The sequence below is a fragment of the Aythya ferina genome (genome assembly GCF_964211825.1).
Source record: "Aythya ferina genome assembly, chromosome: 1".
Classification (NCBI taxonomy): Eukaryota; Metazoa; Chordata; class Aves; order Anseriformes; family Anatidae; genus Aythya; species Aythya ferina.
This window is the reverse complement of record NC_140296.1, coordinates 109539773-109561968: the sequence shown is the minus strand read 5'-3', so window position 1 is coordinate 109561968 and position 22196 is coordinate 109539773. Positions and strand designations below refer to the sequence as shown.

The following is a 22196-nucleotide window of genomic DNA, read 5'->3' as shown; positions in this document are numbered from 1 at the left end:
AATGAACAAAATACTACTAGCTCCACCCCAAAAACAAACAAACAAACAAAAACCCTTCAGTGTTTTTTTTATTTTTTATTGGAGAACTATAAAAATTTTGTCCTGGGGAAATGAAATAATTCTTATACTTCTGTTCTCCCTCCCAAGATGCTTGGGGCAGTCTCAGCATATTTCCATTCTGCCTTTTCAGGAATGAAATGGAGTGTCTGCCTGCCCCAACTTCATGCATCTCCCCTGGGGACCAGGGAGAGCCTGAGCTCAGCCGAGTACTTGTAGAGCATTCTGGTGCCTATTGCACTTCTGGGACTTGCACTGTGTCAGCTGGAAGTGTAGGTCATGGTGATGACGGTACTGCAGCTTTACAGGAACATGCCTAGGAGCCCTTGAATCCTTGGGTCAAAGTAAACTCCCCAATGGGGCTACCCGTCATCGTGTAAATTGGTGTGAAACCAGAAATGTGTGTGGCAAGCTTCATGAGAAACCTAATTTGCTTTAGACGATGTTTGTCAAAATCGACTTGTCTGTGCAAAACTGCTGCTCCATCAAATTTTTTTTTTTTTTTCCCTCCATCTTACCAGAGAATTTCTAGCTTGTTGTGGTGAACATAATTTTCACCCTTTCTGTTCCTTTACATACAAGACATAGACAGCACCTGGTGTTTATTTCCTTGGGATATAGTGTGTATCTTCAGAGCTGGGCTCTTCATTTAGGAAAAACAAAACACTGCATTTTTGGCTGTTGAGTGGACAGTAACAGCAAAGCCAAGGGGCTTTGCCTGTAACTGCTAGCCACAGCTAGCTAGGGTGTGGTTTAAGATGATTTAAATACTTATAGGATGCCAGCAGAGGGTGAAACGAGGAAAGGGGGGAAATGAAGGAGAACTTGTTTGTTTTAATCTCCATAGAATGGTTTAATGTACAGATTTATCCCCTTTAAAACAAACAAAAAAATAAAAAAAAAATAAAAAAAAATGATTGTGTAGTGGTGAAAAGGGAGGGGCAGGACCTTTACTTTCTGTTGCTGCTGTTCAAAAGGTTTGAAATGCTTGCAATGCTTTTACAGCATTTATTCAGACCTCTAAATTTTCTGGTAGGTGGAAGTGGTGAGCACCTGCAACTCCAACAGGAAAAGGTCAACTCAGAACACCCAAACACATGATTTCTCAATGAGGGTGTGCAAACTGCTGCTGCTTCTATGTCTTTGCACTGTTCCTCTCTGTCAGAATTATAGCACAGCTGGCAAACCATGCTTCCTTTTCATTACAACCCAAAGAGCTGATGTACTGATATACATATCTGGCTGTGGTGCTTATCTGGTTTTCCATCAGGATTTTCTGGTCTCTATTTCCTAGGGTTGCCCTTGGCATTGCTGAATTTCAGCTGGCCTAAGAAGTAACATGGTCTGGTGGATTTAAGAAACTAGAATACACACCAAAGGCAAATGAACTTTAAGTACAGCTAATTGGTTACATTCCTTGTTAAAGAAATAGATTAGAACAGGAAGCTGGTGTGTTGCTCTTCTGTAAAGATGACCAGTCATAACTTGGACTGTTCCAGTGTGATGCATCAGCAAGCTGTGCTCTTCACTCCCAAACAGAGAAAGGGGACACCAATAAATTAGAATGCCTTTAAAATATATACGTGTGTGTGTATATATATATATATATATATATAAAAATCTTACCAAGTCTTACACTTCACCTGGGCTATTATTTCATGAAATTATTTTACTATCACACTGATTGTCATTGCAATTTCATGGTTTGCTATAATCTTTGGGCTCCTTGTGCTTGAAGTTATTGTTGTGAAATGATATGGAGGCAGAAAGCAGTGGGTTTTGTTTGTTTGTTTGTTTGTTTTTAACATTCTTATTCCTTGTGAAATCTGCAAATTCAAAACTGCCTCTGAAAAAGGACCCTCTGTATACCCCAGAGCACTGTTACACTGCTAAAAACAGAAACTTGATGCTTTCTCATGGAGTGGAGGGGAAAGAGTTGAGAAAGGTGGCAGTTTTACCCCAACTGTCTCATGATGCTTGAATGCTGGGAGGCAGAAAGTAACATAAAAAAATCTGAAAATGCAGCCACTTACCACACTTTCATATAAATTCCAGATTACGGGCCAGATTCACTGTTGACATAAGCAGATGCAAATCTAATGAAGTCACTGCAGTTGCTTCTGCTTATGCCAGAGGTGAATTTGTCCCTATTTTTGGAACACATTAGTTTTTGTGCTACAGCACTGACACACTGTGTCGTGTCAAAATCATTTTCGACCATGGCTTAGTGCCACTAGCTGACTGACACAATGTATCATGTCAAACATCTGCCTAGTAATGGTCCCGTTCTGCTTCTCGACATGATGTATCGTGCCACTGTGTCGTGCCTGAAGGCATCCGATAGGAATTGCAGCAGGATCTGAAATAATGAGGAATGCGCACTAATTGAATATCTGAGCATTTTTGGCATCCTGTGGGAAACAGCGCTCTGTATGTCAGACTATCTGTAAGCTTCTTGCAAACTCCTCGTGTACTTGGGTGTAAAGCGATCACTAATGTACTCCCACCTCAACACATTGTGTTGGCACAGTAAATGACAAATACATTTCTATTTTGGCCTGGTTCTGCTTTAAGGACCAGTACTGGATTTTCTCCACAAAGCAATCAATCAGTATGAAAAGAGCTTGCTCCTGCTTGTGATTTTACAGCCTTCTGTTACTGTTCATTAAGTGTAGAAGCATGTTGTTTTGTTTCACTTCTTATTTTTTGATAAAGTAGCATCTGGCCTTCTAATCACTGTGCCTGGAAGGGTTTTCCCTCAGCCAGGGATGGATCTAAGTGACATCTCCCCTAGACCGGGAAGATTATTCCCTGCCCTGAACAGCTCTGCTTGGCAGGATTATGCCCAGCACTCGAGCATGGGAGCCAGGGGATGGAGTGGCCACAGGAGCACCTGAGTGTGGGCGCCTCTGGGAGCTGTTCCCGGCACCAGCCTCCAGCACCTGCCTGCTTTGCTGTCAGGGTCACCTTGTGGCAATAGGAAATGAGGGGAAAGGATTTCTGAAAGTAACAGTGCCCGTGCTGACTGGAGATCGGTGGATAGCAATTGTCTCTGGAATTTTCTGTTTCCCCAAAGAAGCCATTCATAAGCCCATACATGCAGCACAGCAAAGTCCATGTTGTATGAGTGCTAGCCATGCATTGACACTTCTGACTGGCTGCAAAGTTTGATGTAGAGATTGACTCCATTTAGGCAGATATACAAAATGCAACAACTATCAGGAACAAATTACCAGGGCTTTATTAAAGGGGTATGTAGCTACCTTAAGAGCTGTATACCCAAAAATAAAATAAATGTACCTGCAGGAAATTGAATCTTTTTTTCAAAGTATTGCAGTTGAATGCTTCAGAGAAATGCTTTCTATAAACAGGGAATCCTACTGGGGTCAGACAGAGCTATTTTAACCTCGTGTATTCATCTCACTGTTCTGGCAGAGGAGATGCATGTGTGTTTGTGTGTGTATATATACAGAGAGAGAGAAGGTATAAATTTAGAATATTTGATTGAAGGCTTCAATTTCAGAAACTATTAAGTATAGGCACACTTCAAAGGAATTTTTTTTAAAAGAAATTTGAAATAATTCATTTTAGGCCAAAGAAGAAGAAAACAAGAGCAAGCAAGTGTGGTCATGTCCAGGCTTATAAGCTGGGATAATGCTACCGAGCTGTATGCTGACTCGTTTCCATGTGAGGAATGGTATCAAAAGCCTTCAAGTATGGGACTGCAGTGGGGCGGCTCACAGGCAAGAATGTGTGCAGAGGTAGGCCACAAATATATCTGAGTAGGATTAGAGCCATTACAGCCAGATCCTGGTTTGCTACACATATTTTAAGTCAAGCAGTGCAGTTATGTGATTTTTCTTTTATTTATTTATTTTTAAGACTGTGAACCAAAAGTGGGGAGTGAGGAGAGACCTTTTGGGCAGTCAAGTGATGTGTGCAACCTTCCAGCTAATGGGGCAAGTGGGTTCCTCCTTCCTCCTGGACAAAATTCCAGGCAGTGCTGCAAATCCTTTGGGAAGTGGTGTGTGGCCTATGCGTGTGACTTGACTGGGGGACGGTCCCCTCTTCTCCAGCTTGGCCATGCTTCTCGTGCACCTGGGGATCATGGGAGAGAAATTGGGCAGTGAGATGCTCCTTATCCCCATTGAGCAATGAGAAGGGAAAGGGACCTGCACCCCGCCTCACCCGCCCGCCCAAAAAAAAAAAAAAAAGTAAAATAAAAGTTTGTAAAAGTTTGTAATTATTAATAATAAAGTAGTAATGAGCATCTATTCATCAGTTATTAATTACCACCCACCCTCTGCACAGCGCCAGGTTTGGGGGAGGGAGGGCTTATAAAGGATGCGCAGGTGCTTCCGCCCCCGCGGAGCTGTATGGGGGGCGGAGGGGGGGGGGAGAGTGAAGAAGGGGGGCCGGGGGCGCGGCCTCCTTCCCCCGCCCTCCGCGGCCGCTCCGCGGAGCCGCCGCGCTATAAGTGCGGGCGCGGAGCGCGGCGGGCGCCGAAGATGCGCTGGCAGCCGGCGCTGCGCGGCGCCCCGCCGCGGCCGCCCTGCGCGGAGGAGGAAGAGGAGGAGGAGGAGGAGGAGGGGGAAGAGGGGGAAGAAGGCGGTGGCGGCGGCGGCGCGGGGCGGCCGCGGCCGCGGCCATGAGCTGCTCGGACGTGGCCATGCAGCAGCCCGCCCCCCCGGCGGCGTGCGGGGCGCCCCGCTATCTGCCCGGAGCCGCAGCGGGCTGTCCGCAGGTGAGCGGTGGGGTTGGGTGATGGAGGGGAAGGGGGGGGAGCCTTGCGGAGGGACCCCCCTCGGCGGGCTGCACGGCGCATCGCTGGCTGGCCGGGGCGGAGACCTCCGTCCCGGCCAGCCAGCGATGCGCCGTGCAGCCCCCGGGTTGATTCGGAGATGCGGGGAGTTGGTGAGGGTGTCCCAGAGCAACGGAGCCTGGTAAGACTTTAAAAATAAATAAATAAATAAATAATCCAAATTCTTATATTTGACTTGCTCGGCTGGAGTGGGGCGAGACGGGGGAAAAAAGTTGCTTCTTGCCTTCTTCTCCCCCCTCATCCTCCCCGCTCGCCCGTGCGTTGCGGTGCGGTGCGGTGCGCTCCGCAGGAGCGCACACGGGAGGGGACCCGCGCTGCTCCCTGTGCTTCTCCCCGCGGAGCGGGCGCGCCTCGCCAGCCGCACAGCCCGGCTCTCCTGGAAGAGCGGCTCCGGCGAGTTTCCAACTGAATTTGGTGATCAGATGTATTTGGAAGAGAGGGAAAAAAAAAAAAAAAAAGTGAATCAGGAAATTCTTATCAGGCTGACAGCATTTTTAGACTATGCAGTGCGTGGGTGAAGTGGGACTAATATTGACTTGGCCCTAATGTAGTCATCTGAGAATACATTTTTTGGTTGTTGCTGCATTCCATAAGGTTTTATCATTATTATCCACGAAGATTGTTTTCTCTGTACATGGGAAGTGACCCCTAATATCAACTTGCCTTGGAGACACGAATATGGGCTAAAACATTAAAATTCCTATCACTTGTTATTGTTTTTTTCTTTATTGTTGGGAAAAGAGCTTTTGCAGAAATGATACCGAAGCTGACTTTTCCAGGTCACTCATGTTGTTCACTGTAAACTGGAAAACTCTGGAAAACTCATGAGTTTAGTCTGCTGCAGCGTGCCTGCATTGTTATTTCTTCTCCAATCTAGGTCATGGCTTGCAGAACCCTCACCTTATTCAGTGGTTGTTAGTCATGAACTTTATATTTTAGTATCCGGAGCTCCACTTACTAGCCTGCCTGAGTTGGAGGGAAAATAAATAAATAATCTCAAACAACTTGACTAAGAGACCCAGAAGTAGAAAACTTAGATTGAAACTTAGGTGGACTTTTTAGCACTTAACTTTGTAGGCAGTTGGCTGTATTTCTTTTCCAGCACTGGAGTGTGGAGCACCTAGTATGTGAAAATCTATCTAGTGATCACTAACGGCTGTGTCACACTCCCGTGCAGTTGCTTTTTGTTTTTAAAGAGACTCAAGAAGTTTCTCCATCAGCTGTAAGCAGCACCACATCTGAAATGTCCCAGAGGCACCCTAATGAAAGCCAAAGTTTCTTAAAATTTCATTTTAAATAAACTGAGTTCCTGTGGCTTATGCTATTTATGAAATGTGGAGGTAGATATTCAAGGCAAGAAACATAGCTCTGTTGAGCCAATACAGCACATGAGTCGTGGCCAGTACAATATATCCTGTTACCACCAAAAAAGCATTCTCAACCTTGCTATCCTACACATTATTGACAGTTTGTTTTAGTTAATCCTGCTTGCACCAGTTTTCCTGAAATGTTTGGAGCTGAAGGGTCTTCACAAACTAGTCAAGTGTCAGGCTGCAAAACCGAGCTGTTCGTGCTGAACTAAGTGTTGTGCCCACTGCCTCTAGCAGCTGCGGGCTTCAGAGGTGTTTAGGTATTCTCTTTTAATCCAACACTTTTTATTAAAAAAAAAAAAAGGAAAAAAAAAGAAATAAACACAGGATGAACTCTTGATGTATCTCTAGTTGGAGTGGAATGATTTAGCGCTCGGGTAACACATGACATTTTGCAAGTCTCTGTTTCTTCAAAATCATCCTGTCAAGAACATTTAATCAAGTAGTAAAGAGCCTAAGAAAGAAGGAAGAAGAGTCTGTTGCCAGGTTTTTGTTTCTTCTTACACATGTGTTCAACATGTAAAATGCTCCTGCGCTCTTCATAAGGATGATGACCATTTTAAAGAATGTTCTCCTTTGCCGGAATTAAAACTGTGGTTTAAAAATAACAGTGAGGGAAGATGTGTTAGTGGGGCATCTTTAAAATAAAGCTCTGAATTGGAGCTGACAAAGTGGAGCTCACCCTTAAAATATCCAAGGACTCCCTTGAGGTGTTTTTCTGTGCCATCGTACAATACTGTTGTCTTCTAGTACCCAGTAAAATGGTTTGTCTCCTGAAAGAAAGAGCACCTCAGCCTTTCCTTTTAATTTCAGGGAGCTTGAGGTGCATTATTCTAACTAAAGCTTGTGCATCCTTGCAGGTACTTGTAATAAACCTGTCAGAGATGTAATTGGTTATGCCAGATTTTGGTATCAGTTTTTTATCTCTTGAAGAGCAAAGCAAGCTCTTCAGCGGTGGAACTGCTGTTGCAGCTATTTAGGCTCAAGTTCTACACTACAGCATTTCTCTGGAGAGGTCATCTTCTCACCTTTCTGTAGGTTGCATGCTGCATACGCAAGTCAGGAGAAGTGTTTCTGACAAGCAGCTGGTACTGTGTCACTGCTCTACGCTCAGTGGGGTCTGAACGATGGTCTCCTTTTTACACAGCAGGTCTTGGATTGCTTTAAAGGATGGATTAGCATGCAGCCGGAGTGTGCAGAACTGAGCTTTTTTGTTGTTTGTTTTCTCCTTAGAGGGTGCTCCATTGTGCCTTCTTAAAGTTACCCCACTCTAAAGTTATTCCCACATTTCTGTAAATGTAGTTGTTGCTCCACTAAATAAGCACAAAGATGATTTTTCCTTGCACAGCGATACAGAGTTTTTGGAACCTCAGCTTTAAACAATTCACAGCCAAGAAAGGACTTGCTGGCAAATTAATTTAGATTTTTTTTTTTTTAAGTGCTTAATGGATTGAAGCCTGAATTCCTATTGAATGTTAATGGGAGTGGAGGCTTAGCACCTTAGATCTTTGAGATTGCTGAAGTCCAGGGACATTGCTGGCAGGAAGTAAGAGAAGTATGGATATATAGATGCTTACGTGATGCCAGAAGGAACTAATGAAAAGTGGATGCAGCCCTTTTTCTATAGATAAATCGGGGTTTCCATGTTCCTTTGCCAAAATACAGAACGAATGTGTGATGGTGTTACAATAAGTACATTCTTGTGTATGGTAAGGAGCTGTGCTGGCCCGAGTGTAAAGCTCTCTGGAATGGTGCAATAAAAACTCTCTTCACCATACACTTTTCTAAGGAGCTCTGAAGCTGCTGTAGTAAGTTTTGGATTTCTTATGTATTGGGTGAGGAATGGGTGTAACAGAGCTGCTCATTCAAAGAGACTGGAAACATAATCGGTGAAGAATCCTGTTTTATTCTTGGCATACAAGACACGCAGTGACAGCTTGCCATACCCTGTTGTCTAGGGACAGCAAGCTGCAGGGCTGAGGCTAAGGTAGGATTCACCCTGGCTCACTAACAGCTGAGTTTAAGACCTTTTAAATGGGAAGTTACAGTAAATGGTAGTTTTGGAACATCTCCATGGTATGTAGATGTAGAGAGCTAAGCCAAACACCGTCCTTGCTAAATCAGTCTTGCATAAAGAGTTGTGATATGCTCAAGTTAGACTTTCTGCTGGCAGGACTGTAGACAGACTTTTTCCAGATAAGGGCTTGTCTCCATTAGCAAATTAGGTCACTAACTCAACTCTTCCTTCCAGACGAACAGCGTTGCAGACAAGGACAAGCCGTGTGTACCGTTGTGTCAGCTGGCCGTAGCTAAACCCTCGTTCACAGGCTGTAAATCAGTTTTCCGGTAAAGTTATTTGTATCGCCTGTTTGCACCCTTGAGTATGGGCGTATATTACTGATGCTGGATGTGCGTGACAGTCCGTGGAACCTGACACACCAGATAGTAGCAGAAGGTAGCTTCACATTTCATTTTTGTAGTTTGGATGGTTCCTCAAGTTTTTTTCTGAAGTCTGATAGGTCCCCCGCTGCTGACTTCACAAAACACTAAACAGCTTCAAAGGCTACTTTCAAAATTATGGGATGTAAAACCTGGATTAAGTCTTGCTCTGTGTATGGGCATATTTGTTTTTGTTTGTCTGTTTTTTAACCCCATGAAACCCTACTGATTTCAAAAATATGGCTTGCTTTACTGTCTTGTTCTGATGGGACCAAACAATTTGACCTTCCTTTATACACATGAAAATAGAGCTTTAATGGCACAGCCTTGTTCAGATGTACTGCAGAAGATGTATAAATCTAGTCTTCCACTACTTGTCTCCATCAACTGAACACTGCACGGCCACCAGGCTCTACTGCTGCAAACCCAATGGATCACCTGAAAGAAAGTGTGGCTTTGCTATCGGCTTGCTCTTTGCAAGGGGAGAAGTTACCATTTCCTATTTTCAAGGCATGCAGTAAATGTTGCTTTCAGGCCCAGCATTCCATGTCATGATTGCTTGAAATTGTCTTCTTCCTTGAATACTTTCAGTGTTATCAATAGGAGCCTGCTTGGCAGGCAGCTCCACAAATGCAGGACTGTCCGTGATTTGCCTAGGGTTTGTTACTGAAATTCCTTCTCAGAAGCTTATGTCGAATGACAGCTTTTTTCTCAGGATAGGGTCATATAGTGTTTCCTCAGTGTAGTTATTCTTTATTTTTGGTTCCTGTTCTTTCTCTCATAATGGAAAATCTGTAACAGGTGGCCACAGGCACACCAGACTTTCATGCTTGGGAGCATACAGGACCATATGCTGCATGATGGCATGTACGGAGATAATAAGTTGTAGGATCAGACAACCAGCTTATATGTAAAATAAGAGCCGGTTTAAATTTTCAATTCAAACTCGGCTACACTAAAATTTTTCCAGCCTCAGCTGTGTTTGTTAGTTTCTATGTTTTGCTGCCTCGTGGCTACTTTCAGCTGGAAGTGAATTTTTTTTCAGTTTGTGAAAAGGAATGCTGTGACATTTTTACCAGACACCCCGGCTGAGATCCGGGACCCTTGAAGTCAATTGGACTTTTGCCATTGGCTTTCATGTGGCCAGTTTCACTGCATGAGAACAGTTTTCCTTGGTTCTGGGTAGGGTATGTTGGAAAATAACAGGAATCATCGAGACAGGGGTTTTGTGTGAGATTTTGGACCACGTGCTTTCTTGGTGTAAAAGACCCAAGTGGTCTGTTTTCCTCCAAAAGAGTGGAGGATGCTTATTCAGCGTGAACCCTCTCTTTAATATTTCTGTATTCCCAATCTACTTTTGACCTTTAGCTTTTTTTTTTTTTTTTTTTTTTTTTTTTTTTTTTTAAGGGATACTTTTAGTAAGAGTTGAAATTTTCTTTGAAAGAACCTCTTTGTAAATATATAAAACAACAAAATTAGTGTCGGTTTAAGCTGAATACAGCCCACGCTGTACAGCATTATTTACCCAGAGGTCCTACCATTCCTTCTTGTGCCATAGACTTGTGTCTGTTATTGAAGATGGGATCAGATGATATAGGCACTGGATTTCCCATTTCTTTATCTATTTTCCAAAATACTAAGATGACTTAGATTCTATATTCTGAGTCTTGGCCAAAATGAGATTTTCTGTGCTTGTTTTGTTTTTTATTTTCAGATGCTGCTTAATCTCAGTCTCTAGGTTTTAGTGAAGAGAGAGGTATAATTAATGAATACATGAAAGCATTATAGAACTGAAAAAAGGCAAGACATATGCAGAGTTTGTTCGGCATTAACATTTTATAAAGACGTTACAGATACTGTTGACTGCTTAAATATATGCCAGAACTGTTTGCATGAAAGAAGTACAAGGGAAAGTGGGCTAGCCCAGACTAGTTATCAGAAACCTAACCTGATGTGTTTTTTTTTTGTTGTTTTTTTTTTTTTTTTTTTTTTTTCCCCCCCTTTTGTATTATTTTTCTTCTCTCATGAGAGTGGGACAAATTCACTTAGCAGTTGATGGAAAAAGTTGGTACTTTTCCTGTCACACAAGTGGAGATAGAAATGCTGTGAAAAGATTGCTATTAAGGTCAGAATGGGTGATGCAGAATTTGCATGTAGGCAGAGGTATCACAAGAGAGTTAGGGAGAGAAAAAAAACTTTTACATATTATATATCCTATAATAAAAATTAAGGATGTATGTAAGCTGCATGCAAGGAAAATTCACTTTATCTCACTGTAACTTCATATTTAAAGGGCCCTGTAATCACAGGCAAAAAATTGGCTGATAATTTCAGCCTGAAATACAAACTAAGTAGATCTGTATCTGATTGCAGGCTTGATGTGGTTTTGAAATATCTTTTAATTAAGAATTCTCATTCTTTGCAAAAAGTTCACCACAAAATATAATTTTTCACTATAAATAACTTTACACAAGCTGTTGTACCTGTCCATCAGTACTGCCATCTTTTTTGACATTAAAAAAAATAAATAAATTAGATTCATTGTTTTCAAAAACAGAGCAAGTACTTGGAATGTCTTGTAATGACTACCCATGGACTGGAGGGGAGGAAAGAGAGTTGAAATGGAAAATGAATTAGATTCTTAAGCTGTAGAAGGGGGAACATTCCTGCACAGAGAAGCGACTCTGGAGATAAGTTTTAATTTCCTGAGCTCTAGTCTCTATATAGGAACATTGAAAGACTTCCTTCCTGATAACCAAGTCAAGCCAGGGGCTATATTAAATTATGTGTTTCTGTATATAATTGCATGCTTGTGTATGTATTTGTATACTTGCAGCATAAATACAAATAGTGTACCTATAATCACAGAAATCAACTTTTAAAGTGTGTTGTATATATTAAGGGTCTAGCATATATACAGTATCTGAGATGTTGTAATATATCAATATCTATTTAGACACCTTTAAAGTACCTCTTTTATGCTTTCTATATACTTAAATAAATGCATAATGTAATTAAAAAGTGGTTCCCAACCTCTTGTCTTGCATTTTTTTTTTAAGAGGATCTGGATTGTGGTGCATTTTTGAACATCATTAAGTCATTTAAGTAGATATGTTATATATTTTTCATATGCACTTCTACTATATATGTGATATTGTTAAAACTATTTCTGTCCTATTGACATCTCATCCTTCAGAGATTATTTAGACAAAACCATGAAGCTCACTGAGAGTTATATCTTAATTTTTCAGGAACAAATGTTAAAGAGATTTTTAGTTTGTTTAGAGAAAGCACAAAGCATTTACAAAAAAGTATGGGTCACCTCAAATTCAACACTTGCAAAAGTTACTTTGATAGCTTCAGACTACCTTTCATTTTAGCACTTAGGTTCTAGAAAAACTATTTATTGTTTTAACTTGCTGGTTTTTTTGTTTGTTTGTTTTGTTGTTGTTTTTTTTTTTTTTTTAACATCTTGTGAAATAAAGCTGTATGTCTAAATAAGTGACACTGTACTAAGCAGAGCCACGTGCTTTGTGAAGCACAGACTTACTAGAATTTAACTTTGAATTGTTTAGATCTCCCAAACTGCAAAATAAAATTCCTTGCATCCCTTGTTACAGTTTGTGCAACAGTGTCAGAATTAAAGGTATTACTGAGCTGGTGTATGTTCTTCAGTTAAGCTACCAGAATGTCTGATGCATCACTTAATTGCTCTGAGCTTGTAGTATTTATTGTAGGTTTTAATTTCATTTGTAAGTATCTCTTTCTTACAATTAATTTTTTTAGTAATCACTCATAATTAAGAATTAGTTCTGGAGTTTCTATGTTGTGTTACAATAAGACAATTTGTATCTGCTTATGGGATTTTAGAAAGCATAGAATGTAAGTACATTTTTGGTGTACAAGATTGGAGAACGACTTCCAATTATTTCTAAATCTGACAAGCGTATTTATTGTATAACTGGAACTTTATAGACTGTGTAGTTGTTTAACTTGCTCTATAGAACAACTTTGGAAAAAGAGAAAAAAGCCGTAAACTTAAAGAGATTCTGATGGCGCTAAAGTGTTGCCAAGCAAACCATAAAAGACAAGTCAAGCTGTAATTCTATAGAAAAGCTATGAAATACTTCTGCATATGTGCTGTAGTTGTTTTTGGGTTCCTAAAGCTGCTTGTGTGTAAAGTCAGCTCTGGAAATGGCTAAAAGCTATGATTCCTGCAGCTTGACTGTTGTGGGGAGCTTTTTTCTGTGAAAACAGTTGTAAAGTGGAACATCTGAAAAATATGTTCCATGCAAAATGGATCTTCACACACATTTATTTTGACATTTAGGTTTGATTTGAGAGAGAGAGAAGATTCTGAAATAGCTGTTCACAGATGGCTTTGCTGGCTTTATTTTTTTAATGCTTCTCTGTGTGTTTTTTTTTTTTTTTTTTTTTTTTTTTGCATGTGTTTGCAGACTTGTCAATTCCCCTCTTCCCCCAGATCACATGCTTAATTTCTGAAGACTTGAATTTTTATTCTTTACTCCAGAAGCTGGCATTTAATAACAAATAATAAAACAAAACAACAACAAAATAAAACCTACCCCCAAAAGAACCCTTTCACCACCCGAATGTGTAGATCTTCATGATAAAAACAAACAAAAAACACCTTTCCTTGCCCTAAATGAGAATTTATGCATTTTGTGGACTTTGGGAATGTGGTGGAAGACTTTTCAAGAATCAAGTTCTCTAACTGTTCCTGTCCTCTCACCCAGGAGAGCAAAGCTGGGTGGATGTTCAGCCAAAAGGGTGAAATACAGAAGTTTAGTAAGTGGCCACCCTTCTGCAGGGCTGTACAAGCTGGAGCTGCAGCTCTCACTGATGGGAATATCCTTTCCAGGTGGGAGTCAGCAGTAAATTGTCAGTCTACCTGTGTTCTTTTTGAAGGTATTGGGTGCAAACCGTTGCTGTTAAATTACCTGCGGATGTGAAATGTGTTTGAGGAGCAGGTCCATCTGTGTGGGGGGAAACAAAACTCTAAGCAGAGTTTTGGTAATCTCTTTTCTGTAAAATGTCGGTGCAAAATACCTCTGTCTTCCAAGTGCAATGAACAGAAATGAATATTCAATGCATTCAGTTATTTTTCTTTAAGGAAACCAGATGTTGAGCTTGCACTGAATGCTTTTAGTGATACATCTCTTGTTTGTTTTGTTTTTAATCCCAGAAGAAATTAGCTGTATACAACAAGATGCAGGAGTCTCTGGAAGTGACCCTTCCCAGCAAGCAAGAGGAGGATGAGAAAGACCAGCCTGCCGAGATGGAGTACCTTAACTCTCGCTGCGTCCTTTTCACTTACTTCCAGGGAGACATTGGTTCAGTAGTGGATGAACACTTCTCAAGAGCTTTGAGCCAAGCCAGTAGCTTCAACCCAGAAACTGCCCTCACCAAGAGCAAGGCAGGGCTAAGTCCATTGTGGAGAGGTAAGAAGGGAGGTAACCTGCTGTCTGTGGTGTAGCTTACTTGGTCTATGTCATTGTAACAAATATTGCATTGCAGCTGAAATTTTGCTCCCTTGTGAAGGTGGAAAAATCACCCCAAATATGAAAGAAATGAGGAGCGGCTTGGGGTTGAGTGGTCTGGTGTACTAATGGGGAAAAAAGGTGCCAAAGGCGTGGAAAAAACAGTCATCTCCCACTCTTCCCATAGCTGCAGCTCCGCCAAGGCCTGGAAGGAGCAGGGCAGAGCTCATGTGGCTTCAAAAAAGTCTGCTGCAAGATTTGAGGCTTATTTTTAAGCTCTAAGTGTGAAACTTGGCCTGTAAGGCAAGAGCAAAGCTGTTTGGGATGCTGGTCTTGGAAGTGAGAAGACCCACGCAGCCTTCTTGGGTGACTTTGCCAGGTGATTAAGATTTGTATACGGCTGCTTTCCAGGTAGGGAGGAGCCAACACAAGCTGGAATGGGTCCTGGCCCTGGCCCACGTGGCTGGAGCTTGCCTGTAAGGAGAGCTCACAGGAGAGAGACAGACATCGTTACTGACTTCCTGCATGTAAAATGGGGGTGGCTGTGCTCTGAAGCAGGAAGTAGAAAGTTCAGTGGTCAATGCTGTAAAGTGTTTGAACGGCAGCATACACTCTTGCCTCATAATGGGCGTAAGGATTATCAATGTAATGAAGGACAGATCTTGCCAGATGAACTAGGTAGATTTTATGGGTCAGATTTTTAAACTGGTGGCTGTAGAAAGCCTGCCTTTAAGACATTATTTCTGTTTTGTTGAATGTGAGAGTCTATGTAGTTTTTCAGATTCACAAATGCATTGCTTCTGATCTTTTCTTTACGTGGACTGTCAAAGGGACAGTGAACTAAGAACAGTGATTAATGATCTTGCATCAGGTTTAGTGGGAGAGATACTATGAGGATCCTTGTAGAACTGGTGGTATTCATAATCAGTGATGCTACGGTGAGAGTATATTAATGAAAGTCACAGATAATAAAAAGAGGATTTTTGGAAACCACTGTGAAGAGAAAAATAGCGCAGAAGGTCTTGCTTTCCAGAAGGATGATGACAAATCTGAGGAAGTTTAAGCAAAGGTCAGCACAAATGGCTAGGGAGCTAGAGGAATTTATGGCTTGAGCTGGGACCATTAATGTTAATGGGAAATTTTCCATTGACTTGACTGAGAGCAGGATTGAATCTATGCTTACAAAAAAAAGAAGACTGGAACATTTATAAACGGCCCAGACATGCTGCAAATGTTTTAGAGATGGGATCAAGGCAGTCACTAGAGACACGTGCCTACAGCAGACCCTCTTCACTGAGCTTGAGACATATCATGAAGTAAGGGTTGTGTCCTTCTCTTTGGCCTCAGAAATTCCCAGCTCTTTTGCCCTGACTCCCCCCAGTTGCACAACTCTCTGTAGAGGGCTCTGTAGTAGACAGGCCAGGGTGACCTGGCACACGGGCTCTTCAAACAGGCTGCTTCCTGACCCGGGGTGCCCCATGCCATCGGTGGGACATGGAGGTCTGCGTGTTCTGAAAGTGTTCCAGGAATAAAGTAAGGGGATATGCCCTCTGCTGTTGCTGCACCTGCTGGAGCAGTATGAAAATACTCAGGAAGGCTACTGGGAAGAGCTGCTTGCTTCTGCATAGGAGACTACAAAAGATGACCATGTTTGTTTCTCCAGAGAAGATAACCTGACAAGAGCTTTATTGTAGCAAATGTTAATGAATTTATATCCTGTTGTCTAAAGTAAAATATAATTAGCTTGAATATCTTTTAAGAATACATTTCATAGAAAGATATATTTTAAAAAAATAATAATAAAATGACAATAAATTATTAAAAGATAAATTAGAAAAAAAAAAGATCTTGCATTTGCAAATAGCTGTTTTAGAAAGTATAGATTTAAGTGATAAATTCTGCGGGAATGTACTGGCTATTTAGCTCATTGCATTATTTCTTCTTTTCCTGATAGGACAAGGTTTTTTGTTGTTGTTGTTGTTGTTGTTGTTTTGTTTGTTTGTTTTGCTTTGTTTTCATCTAAGTTGCTTTTTTTTAGTGTTGTGATGGAAAAACAAATTGCAATTTCATCATTACATTAATATTGTGGGTTTTTTTGTTTGTTTGTTTGAAGGAGGGATTTTGCTTGTGTACAGAAAATAAAACTTATCATCTGCTGTATATTGAAAATACAGATCAGTCTGATCAGTTTAGGTTGAAATGAACTTAAAAACTGTCTTTTTATATAATATAGATTCCTACAACAAATTTGAGTAACAGGGATGCTAAATACTTGAAATCTTTTGCAGGGCCTACACTTGAAACTAATGTTACCTTTATGGAGTTTTTATCAACATGTTTTTTCCCAACTGAAAGGGATTTTTTTTTCCCTCCTGCCTTAACTGTAAAGTAATGTTGCGCTACAGAGAATTCCATACATTGTCTTCTTTATAGCATGTGGGCTTTGGCAGGTTTTCAGTGCATGTTGGCCAACCACCATTAACATTTGCATTAGTCACCACTTTGTGGTATCTGAGATGTTGCCATCTCCCTGCCTCACTGTACTTAAAGTAGGAAATTGTGGTAACTGAGTATCTTTTTTGGCAGACAATTTTAGTTAAATACCCCTTTCCCCCTCCCAAAAGCCTGTGGAAGCTATTCAGATACTTTTCTTTCTCAAGGACAGTGCTGAAATCGCTGTTTCTCCATTGCCATGTTTCACAGAGGCCAGGCATCCAACATGACAATATTTGTAAAAATAATTGTCTGTGCTCACTGTTGTAAAGGTAGAAGGGAAAGAACAATCTTCAAACACAATGAAAATGTGTGGTAGTTGTGGGTTGTGGTTCAGCATAGATGGTACTTGTTGAAGATGTTGCTGCACGCAACATTTAGTAGCATCCTCTGTGAGCGTTCAGACTGGATGATGTTTTTTTTGCAAGGTCATGTAACCTGGATGGACATTATATCAACAGTGACATGATTTCACCTTGGCCAAAGAGGTTGTCATCTGCAGTTATGCTCACTGATGTCTCAGTGGTGGCTGAACCACGACAGCTTCTGACAGTGGTTATGGCTTTTGCGAAATGGGCACAGGTTTGACAAATTGAGATGACTAAACGTGTTTTCTGTGGCCTATACCTATTGCATGATTGGTAAAGGCAAACTGATATGCAATCTGGACTGAATTCACATTGCCAGATCCAGTGGTTTTAAGTACTCTCTCCTGATACTAATTTTGTCCTGCAGATACTCCGTGGTTTTCGGCACTTTTGTGAAGTGAAATGGCTTGCATTTAGGGCTTTTCCACGCTGATAACAGCCAGACAGTTCTCAAAAACTCTCCATTACAGTGATTAATTTTCCAGAATACTGGCAATGCATTGTCAAGCTGCGTTTCTCTGTTAGGCTGTGAGGAAAATAACAGACTGGACATGAAGAAGCTTAGTTTGTTGTTTTTTTTTGACAGCCCTGCTGCCAACACTAAGCCATGTGCACTCTGTGTCTCAGCCTAATCCCCTGTAACAAGGAACAGTTTACAAACAATGAACAATAACAATTTCAGAGGGGTGCTGAAGCTTCTGTTATGCACTCGAAGCTCTCTTCTAGTATGAATTACAATAGAAATACAAAGCTAAAAAAAGAAGCAGCCTTTTGAAGGAAGCCATGTTGGAGGTTTTTTGCAGCCTCTGAGAATGTTTGGCACAAAGATAAGTTCTTTACATTTGTCCATAGAATATTTATGAAGTTATTTCCAATACCAGAAGTCATTCAGGCTCAATGAACTGCCTAAACCAAAGCTAACTGATGAGTGGAAAAAATGCTGTTATTTTAAAGGATTTTAAAATAGATACATTAGTGTCTTAGTGATGCAGTCAGAAAACTCTCTTAGTTTTTGTTTCCAAAATATTTTTGTGTAAGCACAGTTCAGAGGCAGGAGTGTCTGAAGAATCTGTTCATTCTCAAGGATGTCTTCACCCAAGTCTCATTCCAGTTGCTTGCTAAACAGAGCAAAACAAAAAGTCATTTAGGAAAAAATAATATAAACATTTTTTATAAATGCTATATGAAGGACAGAGGTTTCCTCACCTTGTCAAATATTAAATTACCTTGCCTTTATTACTCTGTAGGCTATTTTTATGACTTTGGTCTTTCATCAGTGGTAAAGTCCTGTATTTTTCTTTCCATCTTTGACCAAAAAAAAAAATGTTTAAGCAGAGGCATATTGCATGAGGCAGTGCTTTCAAACATGAGTTGGCAAGGGGGACATGCGAGAGAAGATGCCAATACTTTCCTACACATCAAAAACATTAACCGCTTCTTCAAAAGAGGAATTTTTAGAACGTCATTTCATAATGTAGAGGTATTGGAATGTATTTAAATATAAGTCAAGCCCTAGCTGTAAGAAGCAACAAGTCTTTTTTTCTGACAAAAACTTCTTTCAGTTACATAGGAGACTTTATCTGCTTGATGCTATTGGATACTGAGCAACATGATATAATAAACTAACATAAGATGCATTAGAGATGATCCCATCAAAACATGCAATTAATTTGAAGAGAATTTTCTAAGTGATATGTTCAGGTCTGATCAGGAGCAGAAGTTAATGTCTCATTATTCTGTGTCAATATCCTGAGAGATCTGTGATCCTTCAGCCTGAAAAAGACAAGTCTCCTCACAGGGTCTTATCAATGTGTGTAAATACCTGATGTGAGAAAATGAAGATATGGGAGCCAGAGTTTTGTCAGCAGTGTTTGTTGACAGGACAAGATGTAATAAGCACAAATCAGGAAATTCCATCTGAATGCAAGAAAACATTTTTTTTTTTTTCTATTGTGAGGGTGATCAAACACTGGAACAGGTTGCCCAGGGAGGTCATGAAGTTTGGATTTTGGCTAAAATCTGACTGAATGTGGTACCAGACAATCTGCCCTGGATGACACTGCTTTGAGTCCTGAGGTTGGACTAGCTGATCTGAAAAACTCCTCTCCAACCTCAACCATTCTATGATTTTGTAACTTGAAGTTTGAGTTCAGCATTACAAATTTGACAGTAGAAATTCATTTTAGGATTTCTGTCATTAAAGTTGTTTTTCAGCTTCAGTCATAATTAATTTCTCTTTTCTCTTCCAGAAAACTCAACAATTTCAGGCCAAAGGAGCAGTTTTCCAACTTCATTTTGGACCAGCTCTTATCAGCCTCCCCCACCACCATGCTTAAGTGGAGTACACCCTGATTTCCCTGTTACTGCACCAGGCACCTTCCCAACACCAGATCCCAGCAGCTGGCCAGGACACAGCCTTCATCAGACTGCCCCAACTCCTCCCCATGCTGCATCTGAATCCTGGCATTATCCTTTAGCATCTCAGGTGAGCCCTTCGTATGCACACATGCATGACGTATACATGCATCGCCATCACCCTCATCCACACATGCACCATCACCATCCCAGTTCGCACCGCGACCCCCGGTACGGGTCCCTGCTAATGCCTTCAGTACGTGCAGCCAGGATTCCTGCTCCCCAGCGTGACGTGACTAAGACAGATCCTGCTGCTGTCACCAGCGCTACCTCAGCATGGGCTGGAGCCTTTCATGGAACGGTGGACATTGTGCCAAGTTTTGGGTTTGACGCAGGTAAGATGGTTCAGTTGTGTCTGTGACTTGTTTTAGCAGAAAGAATTGAAGCAATGAAGTGGACTCCCTGCAGCTCAAGTAGGGTTTGTTCTCAGAGCCTTCTTCAAATAAATTTCCAGGTAGGAATCCCTCCTGAAATTGCTCTCAGAGCAGATGAGCTGTGAAATATCCATCTCCCTCTGCCTTTTGCTGAAAGACCCTTGTCTCCCTTGGTCCCACTCAAGACAAATGAGTTGTGACATGATACACGGTTTTTTGGTTTAAATCTTGTGGGAAATGGCTAATTAAACTTTCACGTGGAAGCTTCCAGCTTATTCAGCCAATTCATGTTTTCATTCACCAAAATATAGCTCCAATGAGGACTGAACTAATAACTTGTCAGTATATGAGGATTGCATCTTACTCATGTAAACTGGAAAAGCGCAGCATTTCCTTCCTGTGTAGCATCCAGGTGTCACATAAAGAAGAGATGCTGTTTAAGCTGTGCTCACCATCATACTCCATTGTTGTAGGGGCTAGGCAGAGGTCTCTGAATCAGATTCATTTTACTCCATCTGTAGCTATGGAACAACCTCCATAAACTACATCTGTTGCATCACAGGCAAGGTTTGACTTGAAGGCTCTCATCTCAGCATTAGGAGCAGTCTGGTAGCCCCCCCTGTTTATAGCCATTTGATATCAAAGTGATGGGTGACTTATTTCCAGAATGTCCATCTGTGCTCGTGTGCTCTGTTATGGTCTCTGTTTTCTGCATGATGTGTATCTGACCAGCAGGTTAGTACTTCTGAAACACCTTTTGTTACTTTATTCAGGAAATACTGGGTTTGCATCTCTCTTCCCTTTTCCTTGAGGTATCTTTTTCTCTGTTTTTTTTTGAGGATGTCTTCCTGATAGCTCTAGCTAACTGATTACATGTGTAAGAACTGCTTTCTTGCTTTGGTTAGTGTGTATGGGAAGAAAGAATTGGTGGAGGAAAAAATGCTGTTTCTTAAATATGGAATAATAGAAACCAGAACCCAATTATAGTGAACGTAATGCAAATTTCTTTCTTCCCATAGTAGCAACTTGGAACCTATAACCTCTTCTAAGTACTATGCCACATACTCCTTCAAGAAATTAAGAAAAAGAATAGGATTTTTAATACTGGATGATTTTATATTTATTAATAACACTTCCAGCCAACCAGATGATATGAGATGTATTACTACATTTTATGCTTTTATGTATGAGAAAATAACCTAACAAAATCACAATAGTAAGTTCTATCTTTCTGACAAATTCCATAATGGAAGTTGCTTTCTCTGAATCATGAGCAAATGGTCATTGCAAGTGATGGAGGGGACGAGCCCACTGGTCTGACAGTAGCCCCAGCAGTCCAGCTCCAGAACTCTGTACTTGACTTACCTTTTGGGGGACAAAAGAGCAGCAAACTGTATAAGGAATTGTTTGTCAGGAAGAACCACTACATGGCTTCAGTACGAGTCTCACCTAGGCTGCAAGTTGTTTCTGTACTGAGCAAGCTGTTTTGTATACTGTTTCAGGTACGTGCTTGATGTATAGATTATAGTCTGTGAGTTCCTCTGGGTTTGAAAAGAAAGATGAAAAATTATGTGTGACCAGTTTATAGAAACAGAAGATCTCAGCAGACCAATATCTCTCTTGTTTTTGACTATTGAAAATGGCCATGCTCTGAAACACAATAGCACAACCTTATTGGGCAGCCCCAGCTTGATACCTAAGGCTTTGGAAACAATGGACCAAACAATGAATGTCACAGCACATAGTGGTAACCTGTGACATTACAATTATCAGTTTGCTTACCCTGCACACTCCTCTTTTATGATCTCCAAGCAGAGACTTGCTGGGAAGGACAGCAAATCTCATTCAGAGAGATTCCCTTTCCACATCTGGTGGATTTGAGACAAATGCTTTGGTTACAGGTATTCAAGGTGTGACCTAAGTGGAAAGAGGGAGGTTAATTGCTCCAGTGTTTTGCATGTATGTCAAATGGAGTCATCCAGGGAATGTGTGTTGTGTTGCAGGGTAGAGGAGGGAGCTGCTGAAGCACCACACTGAATCATATCCAGCATTTACCATCACTGTCAGAGCTTTTCTTGTTCCCTGTCCACTCTGAGGTAGGGTTTTCACTGTTTAAGTCTCCACAACACACAGAATTTTATTGCATTTAATGCTAGCGCAAGATGGCAATCTCAACAGAGAGGATAAAAACTAGAGGGCCTGGAGAAGAACATACTCACCTTCTTGTAAGAGGATTCCTCTGAGTTGGGTAAGGCCATAGTGGCAAGAAATCTTCAGTTCTGGAAGTTTTTGACCACATCTCCCTGAAGAATAAAAGACATCAGCATCTGGAGCTGTCAATATATTAGATTACATAA

The 22196-nt window shown here is 41.1% G+C and overlaps 1 protein-coding gene across 6 annotated transcripts in view; it reads left to right on the top strand.

Annotated features, from left to right (window-relative positions):
* Nucleotides 1-22196, top strand: part of VGLL3 (vestigial like family member 3) — a gene marked incomplete at its 5' end in the record, with an annotated part of 39906 nt that overhangs the window by 5591 nt on the left and 12119 nt on the right. Inside the window, 4 exons of one of the 6 annotated variants that reach the window (XM_084534217.1) lie at nt 4686-4801; nt 13895-14150; nt 19300-19535; nt 19692-19800. In XM_084534217.1, the coding sequence (XP_084390343.1) occupies nt 4706-4801; nt 13895-14150; nt 19300-19535; nt 19692-19800 (697 nt within the window). Of the gene's footprint in view, nt 1-4667; nt 4802-4927; nt 5001-13458; nt 13571-13894; nt 14151-19299; nt 19801-22196 lie in introns of those variants that run through there. The other 5 variants (XM_084534212.1, XM_084534213.1, XM_084534215.1 and 2 more) reach the window with 5 other exon arrangements.